This window comes from Engystomops pustulosus, chromosome 1, assembly GCF_040894005.1.
Source record: "Engystomops pustulosus chromosome 1, aEngPut4.maternal, whole genome shotgun sequence".
In the NCBI taxonomy this organism is placed as follows: domain Eukaryota; kingdom Metazoa; phylum Chordata; class Amphibia; order Anura; family Leptodactylidae; genus Engystomops; species Engystomops pustulosus.
Window position 1 is genome coordinate 228,693,347 of NC_092411.1, and position 27,549 is coordinate 228,720,895.

At 40.3% G+C, this 27,549-nt stretch overlaps 1 protein-coding gene across 8 annotated transcripts in view; it reads left to right on the forward strand.

Moving 5' to 3' along the window:
* MARCHF1 (membrane associated ring-CH-type finger 1) overlaps positions 1 to 27,549 on the forward strand; it is a 211,734-nt gene that overhangs the window by 125,041 nt on the left and 59,144 nt on the right. For 7 of the 8 annotated variants that reach the window (XM_072120270.1, XM_072120251.1, XM_072120314.1 and 4 more), the window contains one exon: positions 21,161 to 21,308. In XM_072120270.1, coding sequence (XP_071976371.1) covers positions 21,161 to 21,308 — 148 coding nt within the window. Of the gene's footprint in view, positions 1 to 21,160; positions 21,309 to 22,462; positions 23,280 to 27,549 lie in introns of those variants that run through there. The other variant, XM_072120298.1, reaches the window with a different exon arrangement.

Here is a 27,549-nt window from a genome sequence, read left to right on the forward strand (position 1 = left end):
ATTTCTCAAAGACAGAGGCGAGCCCATAGTGGGTTGTTTTATTGGCTGTGCTTTGCTATGTCGTCAGTCCTATCAGCTGTTTTTTTTTCCATCTTCTCTTTATTGGTGCTGACACATGGCAATGCTGTTACTGTGAGAGAGCGGTAATGTAATTGGACATTACTAATGTTAGTGTATAGTGAATGTAGTATATTCACTATGATTAAAATGTGCTGATGATGTACAGTGTTGTGGGTGTGCAAGATGTATAAAATTGAAATTAAAAAAAAAATCACGTAGGATGGGGCATATATGATCCATAGGTTATATGGGTAAATTCTTGGGTGGAGGTACACACAATGATTGGAGAGATACTGATAAATTAGCTATTTAGGTGCCATGTAAAAGTTGACGTCATTACTACACATTGAGATGAGACTTGTATGATCTATCATACAATGAATAAAGAGATTCGGGAAGGCGACTGAGTTATTAAGTGCCATGTATGGATTATCTGGGTAGGTGCCCAGATGATGCGAGTAAGGTGCTCTAATTTATAACATATGACCAAATGTTTGTGTACTGTATGTATGATCTAAGGTGTACGACCCACTTTTTAGGTGGTTACATGTACTTGGATGATGGACAGTGGATTGGGAGGGTATACCAATGGTTGATGTAGACCACTTATAATGGATATTATGGTAGGTGGGTGTGTTGGAATAGCTATTTAAAGGTGGTTTCTGAGAACACATTTGGATGAGACCCTTGGGACCAATGTTGATGATTCATATTATAGAACAGTCTCTGTGATCTCATTTAGACCGTTGTGCTGCAAAGACACTAATTTGTGGATCCAAAATACTTCCCGTATTTTGAGTTTGTTGAAGTGGTCAGACACAGTATCTGGCATCCAATCTATTGGGGTGATACGAATTTAGATTTTTTTTCTTCCTTTGCGTGGTCAAGGGGGGTATGTTTTGAAAGGCTGTGTTTCAGAAATTTGTTCTTGATATTACATCTGTGGTTGTTCATGCTCTTGTGCAATGGGTTTTGCAGCCAGATCTTGTGCAGTGAGCTCTGCAGATTTTTGTGGCAGATAACTTTAAAAAAAGCATTAGCAAAGCGAGTGTGTGAGCTTGGCGGCGAGTGTGCACTGATCCCAAGTGTGTGCAGTGTCTTAAGTGTGACTTAGGTTTAAGGGACTTAAGTTTGAGGGGCTTTAGCAGGTAACTTCTGTGTTTTTGTGTTACTTGACTGTAAATTCTTCTTTCTGTGCATATTTCTATTGTAATCCCCATTAGAATAATGGACTCCATAAGTGGCATTGCTACAAGGTGTACATCCTGTGCCATGTATGCTTTCCTTGAACAGCCGTTCGAGGGGGAATACTGCTGTGTGGGGTGTGTGAAAATTGCTCATCTGGAAGCCCAGATTCTGGATCTAAATGAGCAAGTTTCAAGGCTGCGGGCAATTGATAATATGGAACGAAGTTTGCTGCTCCTGGAGCACAAACTCTCTGGGGAAGATGGTTGTGGGGAGGGAAGTATGGAGGTGCAGAATGAGGGGGCAGCTAGTTGGGTAACATGTAGAAGGCGGGGTAGAGGGAAGAGTTGTAGAGAGTCTAGTCCTGATCTGGTGCACCCCAATAAGTTTGCCAGGCTGGCGGATGAGGGGGATATCAGCTCTGGGGTAGCAATGTTGCAGCAAGACATGGCCGCTAGTAACCAGGGGACTGTCTGCTCCAGTAAGAAGGGTAATGGGAGCACAGGCAAGGTCAGACAGGTGCTGGTAGTGGGAGATTCCATTATTAGGGGAACACACAGGGCAATCTGTCACAAAGACCGTGCATACCGAACAGTGTGTTGTTTGCCGGGTGCTCGGGTTCGGCATGTTGCGGATCGGGTTGACGGATTACTCGGAGGGGCTGGTGAGGAACCAGCGGTCATGGTCCACATTGGCACTAATGACAAAGTAACAGGTAGGTGGAAGGTCCTTAAAAATGATTTCAGAGATTTAGGCCATAAGCTCAGGGCAAGGACCTCAAAGGTAATTTTCTCCGAAATACTGCCTGTACCACGTGCCACACCAGAAAGGCAGCGGGAGATCAAGGAGGTAAATAAGTGGCTCAAAAGTTGGTGTAGGAAGGAGGGGTTTGGGTTCATGGAGAACTGGGCTGACTTTTCTGTGGGCTACAGGCTCTACAGTAGGGATGGGCTGCACCTCAATGGGGAGGGGGCCGCTGTTTTAGGGGAAAAAATGGCTAGAAGGTTGGAGGAGTGTTTAAACTAGAGACCTGGGGGGAGGGCAATTACACTTGTGCAGGGCAAATAGACGGTGTACATAGAGAGCTGGGAAAAGTCATAGTCCATGGGGGAAGAAGGGGGGCTGGAATGAGATTGGGGAATAAGGACAAAAGGAATAGGGATAGGAAAAACCATATAAAGTGTATGTACACAAATGCCAGAAGCCTCACAAACAAAATGGAGGAACTGGAACTCTTGATGTTGGAACGGAAATATGATATAGTGGGTATCAGCGAGACATGGCTGGACAGTAGCTATGACTGGGCTGTTACTATAGATGGTTATAGTCTTTTTAGAAAGGATCGTATAAATAAAAAAGGGGGAGGGGTTTGTTTATATGTGAATTCTTGCCTCAAGCCCGTCCTGCGAGATGACATCAGTAACGCAAATGTGGAGTCCCTATGGGTGGAGATAAGAGGAGGGAAAAAGAATAATAAAATATTACTAGGGGTTTGTTATAAGGCTCCAAATATAATGGAGGCAACAGAGGAAATGCTGATAAGTGAAATGGATGCGGCTTCAAAGCATGGTGAAGTACTTATCATGGGGGACTTCAATTACCCAGATATTGACTGGGGGGCAGAAACCTGCAGGTCCTTCAAAGGTAGCAGGTTCTTGTCAACAACAAAAGACAATTACCTGTCGCAACTAGTCCTGGAGCCAACAAGAGGGGGGGCACTGCTGGACCTTATCCTTACCAACAGACCTGATAGGGTATCAAAACTACAGGTTGGGGGGAACCTGGGGAATCATAATATCATTGATTTTGTATTACGCTTTACTAAGCATGTTAGTGAAGGGGCAACCAACACTCTAAACTTCAGGAGGGCAAATTTTCATCAACTAAGGGAAGACCTTAAAGGCATAGACTGGGATAATGCTCTCAAGGACAAAAGCCCCCCCCAAAAATGGGACTTTTTCTCATATATTCTGAAAAAGTCCTGTGAGAAACACATACCTTATGGGAAAAATCATAAAAGGAACAAGAAAAACCCTATGTGGCTAACTAGTCTTGTAAAACGTGAAGGTAGTGATGAGGCATTACAGGATTATAGAGAGAAAAATAAATCCTGTAAAAAGCAGATAAAGGCCGCAAAAATAGAGACTGAGAGAAATATTGCCAGGGAGAGCAAAAATAATCCCAAATTATTTTTCAAGTATATAAATGATAAGAAACTAAAAACAGAGAGCGTGGGTCCCCTTAGAAATAACATGGGGGTCATGGTGGAAGGAGATGAGGAAAGGGCCAATCTACTGAATGTCGCCTTCTCAACTGTCTTTACCCAGGAAAATCCCCTGGTGGAAGACACAATGAGGAATAATGTAAATTCTTTTTATAATGTCAACAGTTTAACCCAGGAAGAGGTACGGCGCCGCCTCGCAACCACTAAGATAGATAAATCACCGGGGCCAGATGGCATACACCCCCGAGTTCTGCATGAATTATGTACGGTGATAGACAGACCGTTATTTTTAATATTTGAAGATTCACTGAGGACTGGTTATGTTCCATGGGAATGGCGCATAGCAAATGTGGTACCAATATACAAAAAAGGATCAAATAGCGATCCTGGAAACTACAGACCCGTAAGTCTAACTGCTGTGGTGGGGAAAATATTTGAGGGGTTTATTAGAGATGCTATCCTGGAGTATCTCACTGTGCACAACCTTATAACCCAGCGTCAGCATGGGTTTATGAGAGATCGGTCCTGTCAGACTAATCTGATTGGTTTCTACGAGGAGGTAAGTTCAAGACTGGATCTGGGGGACGCTGTGGATGTTGTATATCTGGACTTCTCAAAGGCATTTGACACCGTGCCACATAAAAGGTTGGTATATAAAATGAGACTGCTGGGAATAGGAGAAAATCTGTGTATCTGGTTAAGTAATTGGCTTAGTGATAGAAAACAGAGGGTGGTCATTAATGGAACATTCTCAGATTGGGTTGATGTTACCAGTGGAGTGCCACAGGGGTCAGTATTGGGGCCACTTCTTTTTAATATTTTTATTAATGACCTTGTAGTGGGTTTACACAGTCAAGTTTCAATATTTGCAGATGATACTAAGCTGTGTAAAGTAATAAATACTGAGGTCGATAGTTTAGCATTACAGAGGGATTTGTGGAAGCTTGAGGGATGGGCAGAGAAATGGTTGATGAGGTTTAATGTAGATAAATGTAAAGTTATGCACTTGGGCCATGGAAACAAAAAGTATAATTATGTTCTAAACGGTCAATTACTTAGTAAAACTGAAGCTGAAAAGGACTTGGGCGTATTGGTGGATGGTAAACTTAATTTTAGTGACCAGAGCCAGACGGCTGCTGCTAAAGCAAATAAAATAATGGGATGTATCAGGAGAGGAATAGATTCTCATGATAAAGACATAGTTCTGCCCTTATACAAATCCCTGGTCAGACCACACATGGAATATTGTGTACAGTTTTGGGCACCAGTGTATAAAAAGGATATAATAGAGCTGGAACGGGTGCAGAGGAGAGCAACCAGGATTATTAGGGGAATGGGGGGACTAGAATACAATGACAGATTACAAAATTTGGGATTATTCAGTTTAGAAAAAAGACGACTGAGGGGAGACCTCATTACAATGTACAAATACCTGGACGGACAGTACAAGGATCTCTCCAAAGATCTTTTTATACCTAGGCCTGTGACCAGGACAAGGGGGCATCCTCTACGCCTAGAGGAGAGGCGTTTCTACCATCACCATAGACAAAGGTTCTTTACTGTAAGAGCAGTGAGACTATGGAACTCTCTGCCGCAGGAGGTTGTTATGGCCGACTCTATGTACATGTTCAAGAGAGGCCTGGATGACTTTCTGGAGAGAAAAAATATCACGGGTTATGGGGATAAAACATTTATTTAATTCTTAAAGGATGGACTTGATGGACTTGCGTCTCCTTCCAGCCTTATATACTATGAATGGTTGCGGAGTTCGTCCTACATATTGTTTCGTGCAAGTACATGATATTACGTATATTACATAGCTCATTTTACAGTCAAAATGGTGTTTTATTGGGAAGGATTCATCCGCACTTGTTGCCTGTAGGGATCTTATGCTCACCACCTCTTACATCACCCCATCTGAAGATTCCCTTCTTCCTTCCCTGTTTGGTATTCGGATTCAAGGATCGGGGAATCTGGGATTTTGGGACTTGGGGCCAGCATACTCTTCAGTGTTGATGCTCGCCAGAAGGTGAGGTTTGTTTTCTTTGGTAGGGATTCCCCCAAAATGGGGTCATTGAGTAGTATGTGCCAATTGTCCATTAGGACATTTTAATGTCTCTGTGTTGGACATTAAAGGTGGTGATAAAATTCAGTTCATATGTAATTTTAGGCTCACTTGTTGCTGGATCATCATTCTGTTTCATGCTCAGGCATTCATTTGCGTGAGCTCAATGGCCCTTTTACATGCCAGTTTTATGAGAGGTTTGCGGTATTCTTAATTGTTTTTTGTAACACTTGTGCCTTGTGAAGTTTTTCCTGATTCTTCTATGCTGGTTGAATGGGATGTTTCGTAACCATTTTCCATGGACGCTTTGAAAGTCCAGGTAGCTTTTGACTTCTACCTTTTCAAAAGATGTGTTCATAAGAATGAAAGTTTGTTAATGAAATTCATTGATGTCATCTATATACTGTCTAAAATGGATTATATGGTGACATCATGTGTCATTGGCCCAGATGTATTCCTCTTCACAGACCCCCATGAAGAGGTTGGCGAAACTTGGTGCTACTATAGTGCCCATGGCTGTCCCTTTTACTTTGTGGAAAATCAGCTTTTGGAAGGTAAAGTAGTTATTAATTAGGATGAATTCCAAGCCAGTCAGTTAATCTTATGTTGAGTCCTTTTCCATGTTCTATATTCGAATATAGTGCTGCGACATCCAATGTCATCAAGAGGTAGTCTTCTTCCCAATTCAGTTCTTTCAATTCCTCGATAGTTGTGCTGAATCTTTCAAGAAGCTCTTAAGGTGGGACACATACGTTTGTAGGATGATATCCAGATATTGTGAGAGGTTACTGGTGAGGACGTTCACTCCCAAGATAATGGGCTGTTCAGCTGGATTCTCCAGGGATTTTGCATCTTATGTAGGTGGTAAAAGTAGGGTACAGAAGGGTCTGTGACTGTAAGGAATTTTCTTTCCTTTTCCGAGAGGATTTTGATCTTGTAGGCGTCTGTGATGAGTGCAAGGTAGTCCTTTTGTAGTTCTTTGAAGGGGGTTAACCTTGATGGGGACATTCCTTGTCATTCAGGATGTCGAGTGCTGTCAGGTAGTCTCCTTTATCTGCAGCTCGATTATGATATCCTTATTGCCTTTCAGGCTCCTAATCACCCTCCTTTCTGGTCCTTTCAGATTGTGATTTAGAATGCAAGGTTTTTCCGTGAGGTGTCTGAAGTCCTTGGTGACCATGTCGCAAAAGATGATTTTGGTTTTGATGTCCACCTGATGTGCTTTTTTCGTGATGACCTAAGGGTGTCTTGGCGTGATGGCGGATAGTCTGGGTTTGATGCTGTACTTGATTTGTTCTACTTTTTCTCTCCTGTATGGTGAAATGCCTCTTGATGGTGAGTTTTCTAGTGAACTTATGGAGGTCCAAGAAAAGCTGGAAATTATGTACCTTCTCCGTGGGGCAGAAGGATAGACCTTTTTTTGATTACACTTTTCTCCGAGGAATTTAGGGTTTATGAAGAAAGGTTAAAAATTTTGATGTTGCCTGATTTTATATTAGTGATGGTTTTTCTCCAGGGCTACTCCTGTATTCTGCATATACCCATATATTAGGAATGTACCAATATATAGTAAGAACATATCAACACATATAATTCATATGTGTTTGTTTGAGATATTTTTTTTTACATGCATATATTTCTTCTTTCTCTCTGACGATTCCCACATATCAATTTACTTGTATTGGTCACTAATTCAGAAACATGTGATCTGTTTAAACATATAGGGCCTTATTTACTTAGGGTCCCGCGGCCGCATTTCCGTTGGGTTTTCCGACTCTTGAGTTCCCCTGTTCCTGCATTCCTGTGTCCTGTGCTCTTGTGTGTTCCTGCGTTCCTGTTCCTGTGTTCCTGTGTTCCTGTTTCCATGCTCCTGTGTGTTCCTGCATTCTTGTTCCCATGTTCCTGCATTCCTGTTCCCGTTCTCCTGTGTGTTCCTGCCTCCCTGCACCCGTGCTCCTGTGTGTTCCTGCGTTCCTGTTTCCCTTCTGCCTGGACCTCCCGTTGCTGACCCCGGGTTGAACTTGACCTTGCATCTCTACCAGCTGCCCTGACCCTGTGCCTGAACCTGACCACGATACTGACTCCTGCAAAGGTACCTCGACCTTGGCTGCCACCGCGGATAAGTCGTACCAGTGGAACGACCTGGTGGTAACCCGCCGCAGCAAGACCATCCCTCTTTGCGTCAGGCTCTGATGAAGACCAGGTGCCACTTAAATGCCGGTCCCAGGTGTCGGCTAGTACTGTCTCCCATGGTGGTCCAGAGGATCCACTGATCCCAAATCCTGATAGATGTGTTTGATCCTATATGAATATATTTTTTAGATATTTTTATACATTTTTTATGTATATATTGTTTCTATTTATCTGGCAACTCCCACATATTAGTTTACTTTTATTAGTCACTAACCCAGGAACATATTGTTTCCTCTTAGATTTCCCCCACCGCTTTTCAGTCAGCAATATTCTTACTCCAACTAGAACATGATAAGGACAAAAAATGACTTAATACAAATAAAAGACATGTACACCACACAACCAATGTCATATCTGGGGAATTCCATGTATGTGATATGTATACACCAAATGGACAAGTATTAGTGACCTGCATGTATACAGCGTGTAAAGACACTCCCCACCTCATGTATTGCCATTAGAGTACAGTGTTTCACAACAAGTCTTTGACATTTTTACTGCAAATTTCCTATATGTAGGCGTGTCTACATGTGTTTATATTTATTAGTTGTCTCATCAACAATATTCTGTACTTGTTCAGTCCTAGACACACTACTACCTTATTCCCATTCATTTTTATCAGTTTTTACTTTTTATCACTGTTTTTATTGCCATTTTCTTATTATGTATTTGTAGAATATTTAAGAACTGGACGAAGGGAGCGGTCCGGCCCCGAAATGCATAGTTCATTATTCGATGATTGAGCCTGAAATCGATGTAGCAGCACACTGAGGAAGCTTCACTATTTTTCCTTTTAATCCACCTCCATCCTGGTCCTTATCGACACACATGGTATGACTTCTCACCTACTCACTGGCAATATGGTGATAAACTCATCCAAATACCAAATTATCTTCTACAAGTGGGTTTATGAAGTAGGGATACCATTACTACTCTTACACAGAGCAAAGTGGGACAGGGTTTAGTGAAGCAACAAGGCACAGCAAGTACAGCCACAATTCTATAAATGCGTTTTTCACAGTTCACACAAAGGTAACATATACTGCTTAACTACTGTACTACAAAAAATATTTGGCATGACCGCCTTTTGCATCAATATTTTTCTGCAGGGAGATTGTTTTGCACATCTTGGAGAACGAAGTTTTTTTTTTTCAGTTCAACAACAAACTTGATTATCTATCAGTTTTTTTAATGTAATCTCAGACAGACCAGATGTTGTTAAAATGGCAAAAGAAAGAGTGCCAACCAGTTGCAAACCACTTACAGATGACCCCTATTTACAGATGGACCTCTCTGTAGTTTATAAGTTTACAAACACTTACTATTTAGCTATTTACAGAGAAATACAATGTTAACCACTTTCTGACCAGGTGAATGTGGCATTTTTTGTCAATTTTCATATTTATTGGTCTAAGGGCCATAACTGTGAAATACCTTAAAATTTTAAGGGATCTTTTTTCATTCAAAATTTTTTAGAATAAAGTTACAAAAATTTGAGAAAAATATATTTTTATATTTATATTCATTATTTTTTATATTCACTTTTGTTTTTTTATAGTCGTTTTGCTATATAATTATATATGATATATCATAAAAGACCCATGGGGGACAGTTCCATAGCTTTTCAAAAAAAAATTTAATTATTTTGTTCAGTATAAGAACCCCAGTTGCAGGGGGAAATGACCTTCTGTGGGGGCTGATATCTGATCAGAGCTATGCTGTAAAGAAAGGAAAAGGCAGAAGCTGTAATAAACTGCTTTTGCCTTCTCCCTAGGGTCTCCAGCTGTGTCTGATAGCTGTAGACCCACTCCTGGTCCAATGATAAGTGCAGGAGCAGGAGAAACTGCAGCAATGTCTTTTGACATTGAACTCAACGCTTTTCGTCAGTGGGTAGAGGGGATCACGTTAACTTTTACTATATGTTTACTATACAACATATGTAGATCCACTTTGTTTTTCTTGCAAGTCCTCAAAAACAATATAGTTATAATGACATGTCAAATGAAACTTTCTTTGTCATAAGTCTCCACTTGCTTGAGGTGACAGTATGGCAACTGTAGATACTGTTACAGTTGCCAAGGCAACTGGTTTCAGTGATACGGTATGTTCCCCATTATCTTAAATGTTACATTGTATATAAGTTATTTTGTACTGCTTTGATATAAATACACACACGCATGCTATATGTACCAAAGTGTTCGTAATGGACAACTATTTAAAGATACTAGACTGCACTATTTATCCGCTGTTGTTCATGGCTCATGTCGACAGGAAACCAAGAAGGCAGTTTTTTTGCCCTTTCAATTTAAAAATTGGCAAATACCTCTTTTGGGGTTTGCATCATTGCTGCATCATAGGCTTAAACTATTACTTAACAGCCAAATGTTTTCTTCAGCTTAACAAACAATATGGGCATTTTTTTAAGCTCAACAAATCAGAATTCTTATTTTTTTTTTAACTAAAAAAGGCTTATGTTCTATACATAACATTTATTATGTATTTAACTTGTATGTACCCCCTCCAAGGATCCCATTGTCCCACACTGCCGTATTTGTTTACAGATGCAGGCACACTCCACTCCGACAACTTCTGCCCATCTGGCACACGGCCCCTGCTCTACACCTGAAACAGCATTAGTTTCGATGTATATAAGGTGTGACGGCAAGAGACGAGAAGGGTTGCCAGGCGGGTCGGAAGTTGTCTTAGCATAAACGTACCTGCCTCTGTAAAAAAAACACAGCATGACACTAAAAGACAGGATCGTAGGAGGAGGTAAGTATAAGGTTTTTTTTATAGGCCCCCCAGGCCATCTGAAGATTTTATTTAACCACCCGGACAACCCCTTTAAGATTACAAATTGCCTTAACAAAACAAATACTAATCTTTTCTGACACCTCACTCATAAAGTTTCTATATTATTGACACATGTCATGTTTCTGCTAATAATATTCATTTTATGTTACATGTCAAATTACATTTTACAGAAATCCTGCTTCTCAAAACCTTTTTGTGAAATACTATTGCACCCTCTAGTGTTCTAAATCTTTATATAATATTACAATCATTCACTACTGGATTTTTTTATTCAATAATTTAAAAAAAACCTTAGTATTAAATCCCATATCGACTGGAACAACATTTCTAAGTTGGTATGATTTATTTATAATACTTTTTTATTTTCCTTTATTTTTCTTATAAAGGGCTAAAATAACTTTGTAGAATAGAATAAAAAAAAAAGAAAATTTAATATAGTCTCCTATCAGTACATGACAGCTAACATTATGGAGAGGAACCTAAGTAGACATGTGGCATAATTTACAAAATGATTTCTGCATGAATAACACCTTTATGAATATGTATTACAACCAGATGCATATATATTTCACATTTATACTGAATCAAAATCTTATTCTATATCAAGTGAGTGATTTGAATGTTTGGGTTTCTTTATTATAATTTTTTAAATTTTTATTTTTACGATTTTTCAGACTCCCTAGGGTACTTTAACCCTAAGTTGTCTGATCATCCCTATCATATACTGCCATACTACAGTATATGGGGATTTTCCTCCTCAAGGCTGTCACGACGACCGATTTCTGCCCCCCGATGATGCCCATGCCCATGCAGCGCTATTTTTTTGAAACCGCCGGTAGCTTTGCCAGCGGGAATAGACGGGTTAGAACCTGCGATCAGTGCTAACAATATGCAGCAAAGACTTACTGGATAAGGAGAGGGCTGAGCCCTCTCCACCCGACATGTGACGTACTATTATAGCACATGTCGGGAAGGGGTTAAATGTTCTCTCTGTGTTTGTGTGGGTTTCCTCCCACACTCCAAAATATACTGGTTTGTTGATTAGAACCCAATGGGGACAGGGGCTGATCTGTCAAGCTCTGTGTAATGCTGCGGAATCTGTGTGCGCTATATAAATAAAGGATTTATTTATTATTAGAGAGCCCCTGCCCACACTCTTTAATATTACACTGACCATCACTGAGCCCTCTCCAAACATTACATCTTCAGTAAGTGGGAATGCCCCACGCCAGTCCACTCCATGCCAGCCGCTCGACCCCCCCACCCCCACCTCCCTTCCACACACATTCTCTAAGGCATAGAGGGCAAGCTTTGGCCATGTGTCCAATTTTCTTACCCAGATATTGAATGGGGAGGACCCAGCCTTCATTACCAAGAGACATGTGGAGAGATCTTTCACCATGTGGATCACAGTTCTCCACAGAGTCCTGGTACTATGTGCCGTTTCCATTGGTGCTAGAGGTTGAGGAGAATTGAATATGGTATTCTACATTGTGGCCATGCCAACTTTCCCTAGGGGGTGCTGGTGGTTCTTCATGCTGCCACTGAGCAATCAATGTCAGATCAGAGCTCTGCCAGTAGTGCTTCAACCAGACCATACTTATACTTCCTCATTTTTATCTCAGGCTCTTGTGGTGGAATTAGTAATACTACACTATCTTCGTAGCATGGATCCAGCAGGGTGACCACCCAGTATTCATAACTGTTGACTATCTAGGCAACTCGGGTGTTATTACAGAGGCACTGCAACATGTATTGGCTCATGTGGGCAAGGCTGCACAGAGACAAGGAAAAGCTGTCCTCAGTGCAAGGTATCTCCTTCTCCACCACCACATCTCCCCCAGCCACGCTCCAATGATGCCCATGAGCTCCTCTGGGTGTCACCCTGCTGGGAGGAAAACTCTTTCCTTTCTTCCTCTTCCAAAACTGTCCCCTGGCTGGACAGTGCAGTACCTGACCGTAGATCCAGCAACCCACCATGCGAGCCACGTGGACAAGCCTGATACCTGTTCCTCCTCTTCTTCCTCCTATGTCATCATTACATCCTCCGTCATGGCCTGATGAAATTATTGAGCAGGCAGAAGATGGGGATGATAGAGCAAACAATGGCATTATGAGTGATGACGATATTGTTGGCATATTGGAAGCAGTGCATCACGGAACACACATGTCTCATAGAGGCCCAATCATTGGTGGTGAAGTGCTGCTGGTCATTACTTCAACTCACCTGGGCGTTCTGGAGCTGAGTTCCACAATTGCCTGCTGCTGCCCACACACCCTTTTCAGCATATGCAGTTAATTCCACCGAGTTGTTATATCACATATAAGGTGGTGGGTGGGAATTTCTTAAGTTCCTCTGCAGTGTAAATAGGCAAGGTGTGAATGCCCAAAATGCTCAGACGACACACACTCTATGTAGCAGCTCTAGCATGTCTGTGTAATTGGTCAGGATTTGCTAAAACTGGTGGTGCAGGGACTTCACTGAATGTATGAGGAAACAGTAGAGGTTTAAGTGGAGTAAGAGGAGGAATGGATTGATGTCTGGCAATCCTGGTTGATGGCAGGATATGAACCAAAGTGCTTCCAGCCTCAGGCCCAGCCATTACTACATTAGCTCAGTAGGTGGTAAAGTTCCTGCCCATGTGTCAGTTGTGAGGTGCACCCTGGGGATAATGGCATTGTGCAGCGCACACCTGATTTTGCCCACAAACTGTTGGTGCAAAGTGGGCATGGCCTTATGAGAAAACTAGTGGTGGCTGTGAATGACAAACTGTGGTACAGCAGCCATAACTAACTTAAAGCTGTCTGTCTTCACCAGCCTGAATGGTAGTATTTCAAAGGCCAGCAGTTTGTAAATGCTCCAATTCAGGACCAGAGCTTGTCCATGAGACGGCTGAAACTCAGAAAGCTGAATGGGTGGCACAGGCAGGCTTGGTGTTAGCGATGGGAGTGCTGCTTGTGGTAGTGGTGATGGCGTCACATCCTTCTTTTGACAAGAAACAGTTGGCCTTATCATTTAGGAGATGGTGGTTCTGGCTGAGCCAACCGAAGCAGAAGCAGAGAGAGCCTCAGGTGTTTCCAGGCTTTTTATTCTTATGTCTATGTTAACTTTGCAGGTGCCTGGTCATATATGAGGTGTTCATATTGCTGAGACTTTGGCCACACTTTATAGATTGATGGTACAGCATGCAAACGACACATGTTCTGTATTCCACACAGAACCCTTCTCAGACACCCTGTGGGCCTGTGTTCTGCTGGCTGATGACACTTCTTGACCACCATCTCTATGTCCAAACTATCGCATCCTTTGATCCATGTTTGGTCCAGGACCTCCTCATCATCTTCATTATCTTCTACCTCTGAGCAGTCATGGCTCTCCTTCTCAGCATATTGCAGAAAGCCAAAATAGTTGGCGGTAGGATTTCATCATCATTATAGATCTTTTGTGATTGTCCACCATACACACCCCCATCCTCCAATACAAGTTCTTGCCAATTTTGCAACACTATGGGGCACATTTACTTACCCATCCCGTCGCGATCCCCGCTGTCCATGTCCGACGAGGATTCAGATCTTCCGCGATTCACTAAGACCGTGGGCCACATTTCCTGCATCCGTCGCTTCCCCCGCTGAGGTCCGCCAGAGTTGACCTACTTCTTCCCGGTGCATGTGAGTGCTGATCTTACGACACAGTTTCGCTTTCGCTTTTTGTCCGAATCAGTCAGGTTGTCCGATGTCCACGCCCCCCGATTTGTGTCGCATGCAAGCCGGCACCGCTGCGCCACAATCTGATCGCGTGCGGCGAAAACCCGGGGCCATTCAGGGCAAAATGGTAAAAAGTTGGGGTGAATGTGGTGTTCGGACCATTAGTAAATGTGCCCCTATGTCTGTAACTGGGGCAGAGGCAGGTGGGTGGCAACAGAATTCACTTAGGAGGATCATCATACAATATGAGTGCCTGCTTCATGACTTTTAGCTGAGATGGCTCTGCAATTTAGGAATATACTATTTCAGCAAGAGAGCGAGTCCCCTCTGAAGTCCCTTGTGAAGTCCACCCATGTGAAGACAGGAATGGTGTTTATGTCTGTGCTCCATTCACTTTTATTGAACTACCGTATATGCCGGCGTATAGGACGACTGGGCGTATAAGACGACCCCCAACTTCTGCCCTAAAAATATAGAATTTGGTATATACTCACTGTATAAGACTACCCCTCTCCCAAATGAAAAAAAGTCTGCTTAAAACTTTGCAAAACAAACAAGAGAGCAAGTGCCTGGTGATCATAACTGTAAGCTGCGATATTAATGAAGATCCGACATGCTTCTGTAAGTGCCGCCTGTGACCCCCAGCTCTGTGACGCCGACCGCTGTGACAGGGCGGCTGCATTAGCATACAGCGCGCCGCCCCGTCAGCGCGTACTAAGCCTCTTCTAATGACTGTGAGAGGCGGACTGCCGCGCATGCGCGGCGGTCCCAGGAAGCGGCTCTCTGCGCGCTGACGGGGAAAAAAACACCTCACACAATGCTGCCCCCGTATATCCGGCGTATAAGACGACCCCCCACTGTAGCCATTATTTTAAGGGGTTAAAAAGTAGTCTTATACGCCAGTATATACAGTATTTCCCCCAGCGCCATAGAAGCCCATTTGCTATCATATTGCAGTATGTGACCATATTATTTGCAAAACATAATGAAAAAAAAATCAAATATTCATTTTAAGATTAAAACAAGGTTTGATGCTTTATCGGCACAACTTTGTAACTGGTTTTTAGCATCTGCTCATGTAAGTATATATCAGCAAAATAAAAATAATATGGAGCTGCAATAAAGCTGAGGCAAGGCAGATGGCAGCAGCAGTCCATAAATATCACAGATTAGATACTCCCGTGTGATTCAGTGGGGCTTGTCGCCTCGGTACATTGCTTTATCACTGATGGAAGTATGCAGTACTCACACATTTATGGCACCAGGGACAGCTCCATGTCAGAATATAAAATGATGCAAAATACTGCAAGGAAGAATTCTGTTCTTAGTGTATAGTGATTGATGAATGATTGAACATAAATTTCACAGTAGTTATTCTCAATCATGACATACAGATACAGCGGAATAAGATATTTATGTCTCTGTTCACACCAGTATCATGGTTTACATTTGTAAGATGTCACATTATCACAGCTTCTTTCTCTCAATTACTCAAATCACCTGTCTAACCATCAGCCTATTATTATTTAATGATATGTTAATTTTCTAACTGCTGTATAAGCTGAGTTCTTCAGCACAATTTCTGTGCTGAAAAGCCCTACTCGGCTTATACTCAAGTATATAAAAACCCCTTTGTGCTCGCCTCCAGCGCTCAACCATGGTGTCCTCTTCTCCCCTGGCTCGTCTTTTCCCCGCATCTATCGGCTTCCCAGCAGTACGTGCAGTCACGCCAGAGGTGAGTACTGAGTTTATTATTTTATCATGAAAGGGGGCTCTGCTGGACATTTCTTTTGTAAAGGGGTCTCTGCTGGACATTTCTTTTTAAAGGGGGGCTCTGCTGGACATTTCCTTTTAAAGGGAGGGCTCTGCTGGACATTTCTTTTTAAAGGAGGGCTCTGCTGGACATTTCTTTTTAAAGGAGGGCTCTGCTGGACATTTCCTTTTAAAGGGGGGCTCTGCTGGACTTTTTTTTGTAAAAGGGTCTCTGCTGGACATTTCTTTTTAAAGGGGGCTCTGCTGGACATTTCTTTTTAAAGGGGGCTCTGCTGGACATTTCTTTTTAAAGGGGGCTCTGTGGACATTTCTTTTTAAAGGGGGTTCTGCTGGACATTTTATTTAAAAGGGGGACACTCATGGGCATTTTATTTTTAAAGGAGGGCTCTGTTGGACATTTATTTTTAAAGGTGGGCTCTGCTGGACATTTTTTATGTAAAGGGGTCTCTGCTGGACATTTCTTTTTAAAGGGGTTCTCTGACGGACATTTGTTTTTAAAGGGGGCTCTGCTTGACATTTCTTTTTAAAGGGGTGCTCTGCCAGACATTTCTTTTTAAAGGGGGCTCTGCTTGACATTTCTTTTTAAAGGGGGGCTCTGCTGGACATTTTATTTAAAAAGATGACCCTCCTGGGCATTTTATTTTAAAGGGGTCTCTGCTGGACATTTCTTTTTTAAGGGGGGCTCTGTTGGACATTTATTTTTAAAGGAGGGCTCTGCTGGACATTTTTTATGTAAAGGGGTCTCTGCTGCACATTTCTTTTTTAAGGGGGGCTCTGTTGGACATTTATTTTTAAAGGAGGGCTGTGCTGGACATTTTTTGGGTAAAGGGGTCTCTGCTGGACATTTGTTTTTAAAGGGGTGCTCTGCCAGACATTTCTTTTTAAAGGGGGCTCTGCTGGACATTTTATTTAAAAAGATGACCCTCCTGGACATTTTATTTTAAGGGGGGCACTGCTGGACATTTTATTGATGAATGAAGGCTGTTGCTGGACATTTTTATCAAAGAGTAGTTGCTGCATTTTCCACCATAGGCTTATAAATTAGGTCAAAATATTAGGTGCCTCGGCTTATACTTGGGTCAGCTTATGCTCAAGTATATACGGTAACTATCTAGCCTTTATGAATTATGTTTTCCACCGGTTTATCATTATAGAATCTATCTTTCTAACTACTTGTCTATCTCTTTATCCATTACTTTCATCCAATAGCTTTCTTTTAAATATAATGACATGTCCTTTTACACAATTCATTTGTGTTTTTAGTGATTTTTTTATATCTTCATTTAGCATGTGCTTTAGAGACACATCCATCACACATTAATCACTGCTACATCTGCGATCACAGCATTACCATCAGTATTTCTCATACTTTTAATGTCACCATGTACAACAGATGAACACTTGAGCCTTACTCATCTGTGGCATGACACATGCATAGCTTTGCTTATTTCAATCATCAGCATAACCTTGTCAGCTACACTGAACCATCTCATTCTCCAAATTCATGGGATAAAACTGGAAATATAGAGAAATCACTCCCTCCTATCAGCAATCCTTAATCTGATGTAATCCACATCAGAGAGACTTTGCAAATCTTTATCTTGAAGATGAACACTTACCTACTAGTCATGCTATGACCGAGGAGGAGAGGTGGGTGTAGTCCTAGCAGCTTTTCCATCAGAGTAAGGAAATGTACCCTTTACAGCATAAATGGCTTAATAGGTTCTAAAATAAAGCAATAAAGGATACATTAAATGTGATGTGAAACTTCATTTCTTATTCCGCTTCTTTCTTCGATAAGTTTTGGCCTTTGTTAGATGCTGTGTTACACATGTGTACCACTAGGTAGCAGCAGTCTCCCATCATCCAGTTCCAGCCTCTCCCCAGAGAGATGATAGTCTAGCCTCCTTTAAATATCTTTGCATTCTATTTGCTCTATATCTGTATGTGCCTGAAGGAGAAATAATCTTTTTCCTTTTACTATGCACAATTTAAAAAAAGGTCCCTTCAGTCTTGCATAAAAAAAAAATAATACTTTGAGTTCTTATAGAAAGATGTATTTTCTGTTGTTCACACAATTAAATATAATAAAAATATGTAATACTTTCATATTCTGACAACAATGGTCCTCAGACGTGTAATTATCCCATTCTTCTAATTACTACATTAGCAGGGGGTACTGTACATATTGTGTGTTCAGTCAAGGGAATATCATCATGCTATAGAATTATAGGTTTGCAGCAATTTGTGGAGTCTAACTCTCGCAGAGATGACCCAAGGTCACCTTTACATGTGGATTTAATTACTAGCTCCAACTAAAAGATTTTATTTTGTTACTATGGAATACATCCCCAGATAGAATGTAGCGGATAGACTGTGGAGTAGTGTGCGGACTACCAATGCTGGGAAAATACTCTTTAAGATCCAGGGACCTGCTATATGCTATAAATACTAGTCATGTCTTCTTCTGGATCAGCCAGGCTTTCAGCATGGCAGGTTATGCTTGATGTCTTTTGTGATGACAATTCAATTAATGTGTTGATTTGACATCCAAATATTATAAAGAGATTCCCAGATGCCACTTGTCATCTCTCCATTCTCTCATACAGAACACTGTGACATGTTGGTCCTACGGTAATTAACAAGTGACATTGCCATCTGTAAAGGGAATCTGTCAGGCCAGTTAGTGAGTCCGAACCAAGGGCAGAATAAAATACCAATAGGCTCCATTATTTTTAACAAAAACACCATTTGTCTAAATGCCCCATGTTTATTCATTTAGTCATCTATTTTTGCTGCCCATTAGCTAAGTATATTTAACACATACTTGAAAAAGAAGGTCTCCTTCAGTATATCTCTACCTGGATCAGCTTAACCGGCAGGGATCGGCAAAACTTTTGCCACAAAACTTTTCCCTGTTCCTGGGGGGCCTTCAAGGACACTGTCCACCAGAAGAGAAAAGTTTTCTATACTTTAGTTATGGGTATTCAACATACCTAGAACCCTCCAATATGTTTCTATTTCCCCTATTGCTTCTGGTCTGTCCTAAAATGGCTGCTGACTTATTAAAAGAAACTGAGAGTAAGTCACAAACATGTCCTCTTCACAGCCTTGGTCCAGCACCATGAAGCGGGTATAATTGTGCTTACAGACAGCTTTTCTGATGTAGTCTATGTCCATTTCAGGTGAGACATGAGAAGGTAACATAAGGAAGCCAGAAAAGGCACGTTCTTCTCCATTCAACCTTAAAGTTTGACTATGAAAGAAAGTTCTCATATCTTAATCCCCTAGTGGTCCTTAATTAATAAAAAATATATATTTTAACTCTTTACTTTGCAATCTTACTCAGTTTTATTTCTGTTTGTTCATTAGCTGCTCTGTGTTAGATTCAGCAGTGGATAGGCACTAGCTGAACAGAAATTTCCTGATTCCTCTGTGCTATGCTTGTGCAGGAGATGCTGTGTGTTGACAATGTGCTTAGATGATCAGGGTGCATGGTTTAGCTACAGTTTTATTTAGCTTCTACTACTATCTGCCAAATAGAAAAATAGAGATGAGACAGATCAGCACTGCTATGCCCCTCCCAGCCTCCAATCATGACACTTATCTCATTGAGCTGGTCCCCTATGCACACTGCTGTACTGGAAGTGCCCCTGGCTCTGTTGCCTCTGTGTTATTTTGCTATCCTGAGTATATTTAAGAATTTTGACTTTGTGGGAATATCGCTTTAACTCCACTTAATAACGTCACAAAAGGTTTTGACATCAGTATCCACTATGTCAAAACTACTATGGATCTTGACCCCTATTGAACCTCCCACTATAGTCCTGTTAGACTCAGCACTTAATAGACTTATTGCTGACCTGAGTACCCAAGTACCTAAGGCCCAAGTGCCCCTAGTTGTTACCTACAGTCCTAAACTGGAGATCTTACACTCTACGCTCACCTCAGTTGTGGAAGAGTTATGTTCTCTTTTGCCATTGACAATGCTTAAGAAAAAAGAAAAAAAAAGATCAAAATCAAGCATGGTAAACCAAGGACACTTAGTCATAGATCCAGGCACTGTGACTGTGGTAATATTCTTATATTTGTTATCCATGGACTCCTTCCTTCTAAAATAAACTTTTAAAAGTATGCTAATGAGCAGGGGCTTAACTAGGAGAGCCAGAGCCCCATTGCAGATTAATGGATGGAGCCCCTCTTCCCCTTTAAAGGACATTGCTCAAACTTACTTGGCTTATGCATTTTATAGTATGAGGAACAGGTTTTTGTAACTTCAGAAACTTGCTGCATGTGGCAAAAAAGAAGTTATAAAAATATGTCAATGAGCAGGTGGCCTACGTCACCGGCGCTTTTCCTGGTTACAGACTAATTAAATATGCACGCCCCCACACTCTGAAGTTGAGCCTGGTCCCTTTCACTGATCACCAGGCCCACTTCAAAGAGTGTGGGTGTGCATATTTCTTTGGAGTCTTCTGAGCCAGGAGTCGCGCAGTTTTATTTTAGATGCATCCTGTAGTTCCTGTAGTTATGAAAACATGTTCCTCATACTATAAAATGCATCGGTCAAGTAAGTTTGGACAGCCTACCATCAGAAATTCTACACATACATATTTGTACACATGCTAATACAATCACACACATTTATACACTCATGTATACACACATTTATATACTTGTATACACACACGTAGGATACATTCACTATCGGCCATGCACCAGTTTTCTGTCGGACTTTGCACATAGGTAATAGGATAAAAATGCTCTGCTCAGGTTATTCATAAAGTAACACCAGTAGGTGCCAATCCACTAAATAGATGTGGAGAGAGATTCTATATTTTTTTTGTAATCATAGTAACACTTTTGCTCCATTATTCTTGTTTGAAGCATCTCAACAATAAATTGATATTGCACTGGATCCTATTATAAGTCAATCTGACTTCACTTGAAAACAATGTATGATGGGCATAGCCCCTAATAATAATGGAAGCCATTATGACGATATGGCCAGAGCTCTATACTTAACAGTCATCAATATATGATTGTATAGTATGAAGTATCCAAGATATAATATCTTCAGAGAAGATTTTCTCTTTATAATATCAGGTAATATTAACGTTTTTTTTCCATTTTCATTTTAGTGGGAAAAACTTCAGATGACCAAAAGTGAAAGAAGGAAAATAGTCTGTTCTGTAACGTTTCACATAATTGCCATTACATGTGTAGTATGGTCCCTATATGTGCTTATAGATCGGACAGCAGAGGAAATCCGACAAGGCAATGACAACGGTAAGCCATAGTGGTTCATGGATTTGGATATGCCATTAGCATGGGCCGCAATCTTGTGTAACACTTGTATATATAAAACTGTTTGCACTTGTAAATTCATCCTATGACACTATTGATTTAACTACTCTTAATTTTTTAACGATTTTAACGTTTTTTTGTTATATGCAGCGATAAATACCGAATAGTCTTTTCTTGGCTATCCTTTTGGCTAGACATAATCTGAAACCTGAAAGTTGTGTTCATTCACGCTCACCCCAACTGTTAACACCAGTACTGAAACCAGTCATGGGCATTAAAGGGATTGTCCACTTTAACTAAATAATTGATATGGTTTGTGTAAGGAAAATGTATATAATTTTCCAATATACTTTCTGTATCAATGTCTCACAGTTTTCTAGATCTCTGCTTGCTGTCCTTCTATAGGAAGCTTTTATGTGTACTTTCAGTCGATTGAAATCAGTCCATGGTCACACAGGTGCATGGCTCGTAATATCACACAGTTCCTATTACTCTCTATAATACTAATGGACCAGGCACCTGTGTGACCATGGACAGATTTCTATCCACTGGAAGCAAACATAGAAGCTTTCTATGCCAGGAAAGCAAGCAGAGATATAGGAAACAGTGAGGAATTGATACAGAAAGTATATTGGAAAATTGTATAACTTATCTTTACCCAAGCCATATCAATTATTTGTCAAAAGTAGACAACCGCTTTAAAAAAATTTAACTGCCACTGGAAAAGCCCATGTGGTGCTGTCGTCTAAGGGCAACTGGCAGTTTTGCCGGCAGCATTTAAAGAGTTAACACCCACGATCATTGCCTATTTTCAAACCAATTGGCACCAGTTTACACAAGTAAAACATCCTTGTTGGAGATTAAGTAAGTAAGGGTGCTCCATAAGTTAAAAACACTTTCCTGAAATATATATTACATCAAGACCAGTTTGGGAAAAAACATGGTTTAGTGGTATTATCCTGGTATTGGTATTATCCTGTGTATCCTATGTGTGACCTCCCAGTGTGATGCACATTGCAGCATCTCAAAGGTCTTGATAACTTGTCTTAACATAGATTTTTTGGGAGGGTAAATTAAATACCTTTAATAAATTCAAGGAATGAACTGTTGGATTCTCTTTTATACATGGCTTTCAGCATTACCATCATGACACCAAACTAAAGGAAATGGATAGATTCCTACTAACAATCCCTGCTGCTGAAAATGTTCTTAACCTGCATATGACCTGTTGCTGTATATGGAAATCATTGCAAAATACCTGTACACGTGGCGTGCTAGTCATATAAAGGTATAAGAGACTTGCGAAACACAAGGGAGAACAGCTAAAAGCATCTGTATGTACAGATCATACAGAGTGTAAATGAAAGCACTGACCGGGAGATCTGCCCCATAAAACCACATGGGAATGTTGCAGTATATTTCAGCCACTGTTCACTTTGGTGATTTACATTTAGTTTTTCTTCCAATTAATATTGTATTATATTGTTCTCAATGTTTTTTTGTTATGTTGTGAGCTGTCAACTAGAAACATTTCACGTCAAAACAAATTCAGAGTGGATTGCAAATGTCACAAGATCCCACTCAGGAACATTACACTAGTAACTAATACTCTCTATGTAATCTATTATAAGAATCCTCTCTATTTTGTGAATCAATCATCTTATACAATAATTAAGAACTTTTCATTTTATTCCCTGACGTCCTTAATGTATTAGTAGATTCCCATACGTTTACTAGAGAGTACAGGTTATTATACTGATCTTAGTACGGCTCATCAATACTGTTCCTTGTCTATTAGGTTTAGTATTGAACAAAATATATTTAATAGCATTGAATATAAAATGCTGTTATATATGGAATTTCCTGTAGAAAATTATATTGACATTCAGTAAACCATGTGCTAAAAGTATCAGACACATTCATCTAAGCTCCACAAGTTGCAGAAATCCTTGTAATTATTTATATGTACAAATTTATATGTGTGTTTAGAGCAATTTAGGCAGAATAATCATATACAATATGGCTTATTAAGTTTCTGCCTCATATCTTTGTGTGACAGGATGGGCTAACATGGCTTTAGAGTAGCACTGATGACTATTTTTTTTATTTGCACATAAAGAAACATACAATTAACACAACCTACATACAAAACAAACAGATATACCAATTTAATGCCAACAACATCCTGTAGAATTTTTAATTAGCACCAATGACATATCACCTATGAACCTTTTCTACTTGTATTGGGTTGTTTTTAGCCTAGAATTCAACTACATTCATCAACATTGACATATCGGTAGTTGGCTGCTTGCATGGGGACAGTAAGGAAAATTCATCACACCTGACATTACATACACTAATCTTGATCCCTTGTGTAATGCAGTAATTTGTACCTACTTCATTAAGAGGCATTAACATAATTAATTTGGAACATCTTGTGCCCTTCATGTGCCAGAAAATCAAATTGGCCATTATTCATGCCAAGTTCTGAAGTAAATTATGTTTTATCAGTCTGCAGGGGGCCATATGTTCCCCAACAAGCCTTAATGTATAATGAAACATTTTAAACATTTTTTCTTCCATAAAAGTATAGTGCATATGATATTAGTAAACTTTGTTATGAATTTTACTTATTTGTCTGTTTTCCGCTCCAATGCCTACATTTACTGACAGTAGAAATGAGAAGTTGTAAAGGTTTCAAGCAACCTAATTCCTTACAGATTGCCCCTTGACTTTTCTTCATACAGTGCTAATTTATCACGTGAAAAAATTCTCAGGTGTGTAAGAGCTTAGTTTTTGGCTTCTTCTTCATTTCATGACCATGGAAACCTCTAAAACCCAAATTGTCGCAATGATTCACTCTCGTCTCGACTACTTTAACTCTCTACCAATTGGTCTTTCACTTATTAAACTCTCTCCTCACCAATCTATTCTTAATGCAGCATTATTTATCTATTCATTTATTTAATTATTTTATCCCTTGAAGAATGGCAGGAACATGTACAAGTCATTCCTATTGTTTCATCTGATTGCGTTAATACTCTGTAACGGTTTCTTTAGTTTTATATTTACCCCGTGATCTCTACAACGCTGCAGTATACGAGGCGCTATATAAATAACGTTTTATCATTATTTCTATACAAAACAACAATCAGAAACACTGCTCACTACAGGGAAAGAAAGGATGAAAAAAAGAGATTTAGTGGTGGTTGGACTGACTTTGTATTCCACAGTCAAGAAAATGGGAGCACCATAAATAAACGAGGCTGTTGGCTTTCAGTAATCAGTTGATATGGACTGTGGTGATAAAGATAGGGAAATGTCAAAATTATGAGTAGCAGTAGGCTACTTGTTCCTAAATCAGGCTTGAGTCATAAATCAGCACCTCACAGGAACCAAAAAAAAGCTAGTGACTTCTCCAGCTTAGGTCACATCTAATAACCCCCATCTTGTTATGCCACATATATCAAAGACATGTGGCATAATTCATATTTCTGCTGCATATTCCTACCTAAAAACTCCATCCAAGTATCTGCTGCTACTGTACCAAAGGCAACTTAGTATCTGCTTCTACTGTACCAAGCGTTCCTCATGTTATCAAAGGCAGGAGGGGCGGTTAAGGGATATCAGTATTACTTTAGCAAATAGTCATTCTTTGGGCATTCCTAGCGGATGGATTGATCGCTTATTTTTGCTTCCCCAGGCAACTAACATATAACATTACACAATGTTCTGTTTCAATCCCTTTCATTTTATCAGCTGTTATTTTTCCATTGTATGTCTGTTTATGTTACCTTTGTTTAAACACACTGGACGACAGATTTCCTGTCGGACTTTGCATATTCTTTAATTTGCAAACTGCTTGCACATGTACTTAAGAAGTTCCAGCGTCTCAAATGTGTCAGAGGCGACTCATTTGTGTCGCAGTTGCACTATACCCGACAAGACACAAAATTATGAAATGTGCTGCATGTCCTATGTCAAAGGTGCACCAAAAAAAAGTCTACCCTGCACACTTCACAGACAAACAATACATAGTGCAGTTTGCACTGTTTTTGATAGATGTGCCACTTTTTGGTATTAAAACTTCGCTTTAATATGAGCCTTCTTGTGTTCTAATACAGGCGGTCCCCTACTTAAGGACACCCGACTTACAGACAACCCATAGTTACAGACGGACCCCTCTGCCCACTGTGACCTCTGGTGAAGCTCTCCGGATCTTTTACTATAGTCCTAGATTGCAATGATCAGCTGTAAGGTGTCTGTAATGAAGCTTTATTGATAATTCTTGGTCCAATTACAGCAAAAAATTTTGAAACTCCAATTGTCACTGGGGCAAAAGAAAAAAAATTGTCTAGAACTTCCATTATAAAATATACAGTTTCGACTTACATACAAATTCAACTTAAGAACAAACCTCCAGACCCTATCTTGTATGTAACCCGGGGACTGCCTGTAATTCCCTGACCTAAAGAAGCATTATCTATATTGATTGTTTAACCAAGTGTTATAATGTATTTGGGCATTGTCTAATGCAACATGTCTGTCAGGCATATATGACGAAAGATAGCAACTAAAATCGATTAGGTTTGAAGGACGGAGAGCTGTCAAAGGATGGTCAACCAGACTTCCATTCCTGAGGTCTGTGGTCCTGGCATGGACAAACACATTTACCTAGCCGTCCTATAATCCATAGCACACATAGAAATATATGTAGTAAATTATCACTGTTATATCACATTAAAATGATCAGACAGGCCCCATAAGTAATTAAATATCCAGGCAGTCCCCCTCACAAATTAAATTAACTGACAGTCCTTCTCATTAATTAAATGCCTAGGCAGCCTCCCCTCATTAATAAAATGATCAGGCAGCCCTCCTTATTAATAAAAATGTCAAGACCTCCACCCTGAATGATAATGTCCAGGCCACCCCCTCCTTAGTTAAATGTCCACAACAGCTCTGTTAAAAATAATAAACTATATACCTACTTCCTGCTTCTTCTTACCCTACGTCCATGTGCTCTGCCCACTCGCACACTATGGCTTCAGCAGGTGATGACACCTCCATGTCATAGTGTGTGTCCCACTGTTGCGAAGTCCCAGCGAGAACATTACCGTTGCTTCAGGAATGCAGGGAAATATACAGTTTCGACTTACATACAAATTCAACTTAAGAACAAACCTCCGGACCCTATCTTGTATGTAACCCGGGGACTGCCTGTACTCACCTTTCAGATACCCCTTCTCATTTTTGAGATGCTATGACTCTGTGTCCCTGTGAGCTGCCGTTGTACACACCATGACATCAGCCGGTGCAGAAATCATTGTGTGCGCCGCCGCGGGCCAACGATGCACAAACTATGACCTGCAGAGTGGTGTCAAAAAGGGAAGTACAGGGTTTGCTATTTATATTGACTAGAATATAAGTTAGGTTTTTTCAGCACATATTTGTGCTTATAGTCAAGTATATACAGTATTAGCGTGGTTCGCCATTAGAAATATATATTTTTCTTTTTAAAACAGAGATCCACAGAGAGTTTACAGACAGCTTTAAAGTAAGTAGCAGGAATATTGAATTCAGGGTTTATTTTTAAGGTAGTAAAGGCACATGGGCAATTTATGTAAAGGAGTGGGGAACCCCTTTAAGACATTTTAAAACCATATAAATTTGTTATCTCTGTGATTGTACTCATCAAAAAGATAAAGGGCACAATGAAAGAGGTAAAAACAAATTGCATGAGAAAATGTTGCCACTGTATTTTTTCATCAATTTCACCACATTTTAAACCATTTCCATTTTCCTAGTAAATTGCATGGTATAATAAATGGCACCACTAAAATTCACAATTTGTTTCCCAGGTAAAAAGTTTCTCTGTAAACTGAAAAAGAAGTTATTGCTTTAACAAACAGAAACACAAAACAATAAAAGGCTCCATCCTCTAAGGATTAAAATAGAATTTTAAGCTTTTTTGGAAGTATGCTAAAGAGTGTAGGTATAACCACGGCTTTAAAAACTATTTTTTCATATAGAGCACTTAAGTAGTTAAAGATTGACGCTGCCAAGAACATCCATCTATTATCATTGGAGTTGATACATTTATGGATGTTCTGGAAACAATCTGCACGTGTCCTCCATGGAAATCAATAGTAAGTTGTCTTCAATACAAAACATGACCTTTTTCTTAGGAAGGAACCAAATGCTTGTCCTTGGTATTCTGTTA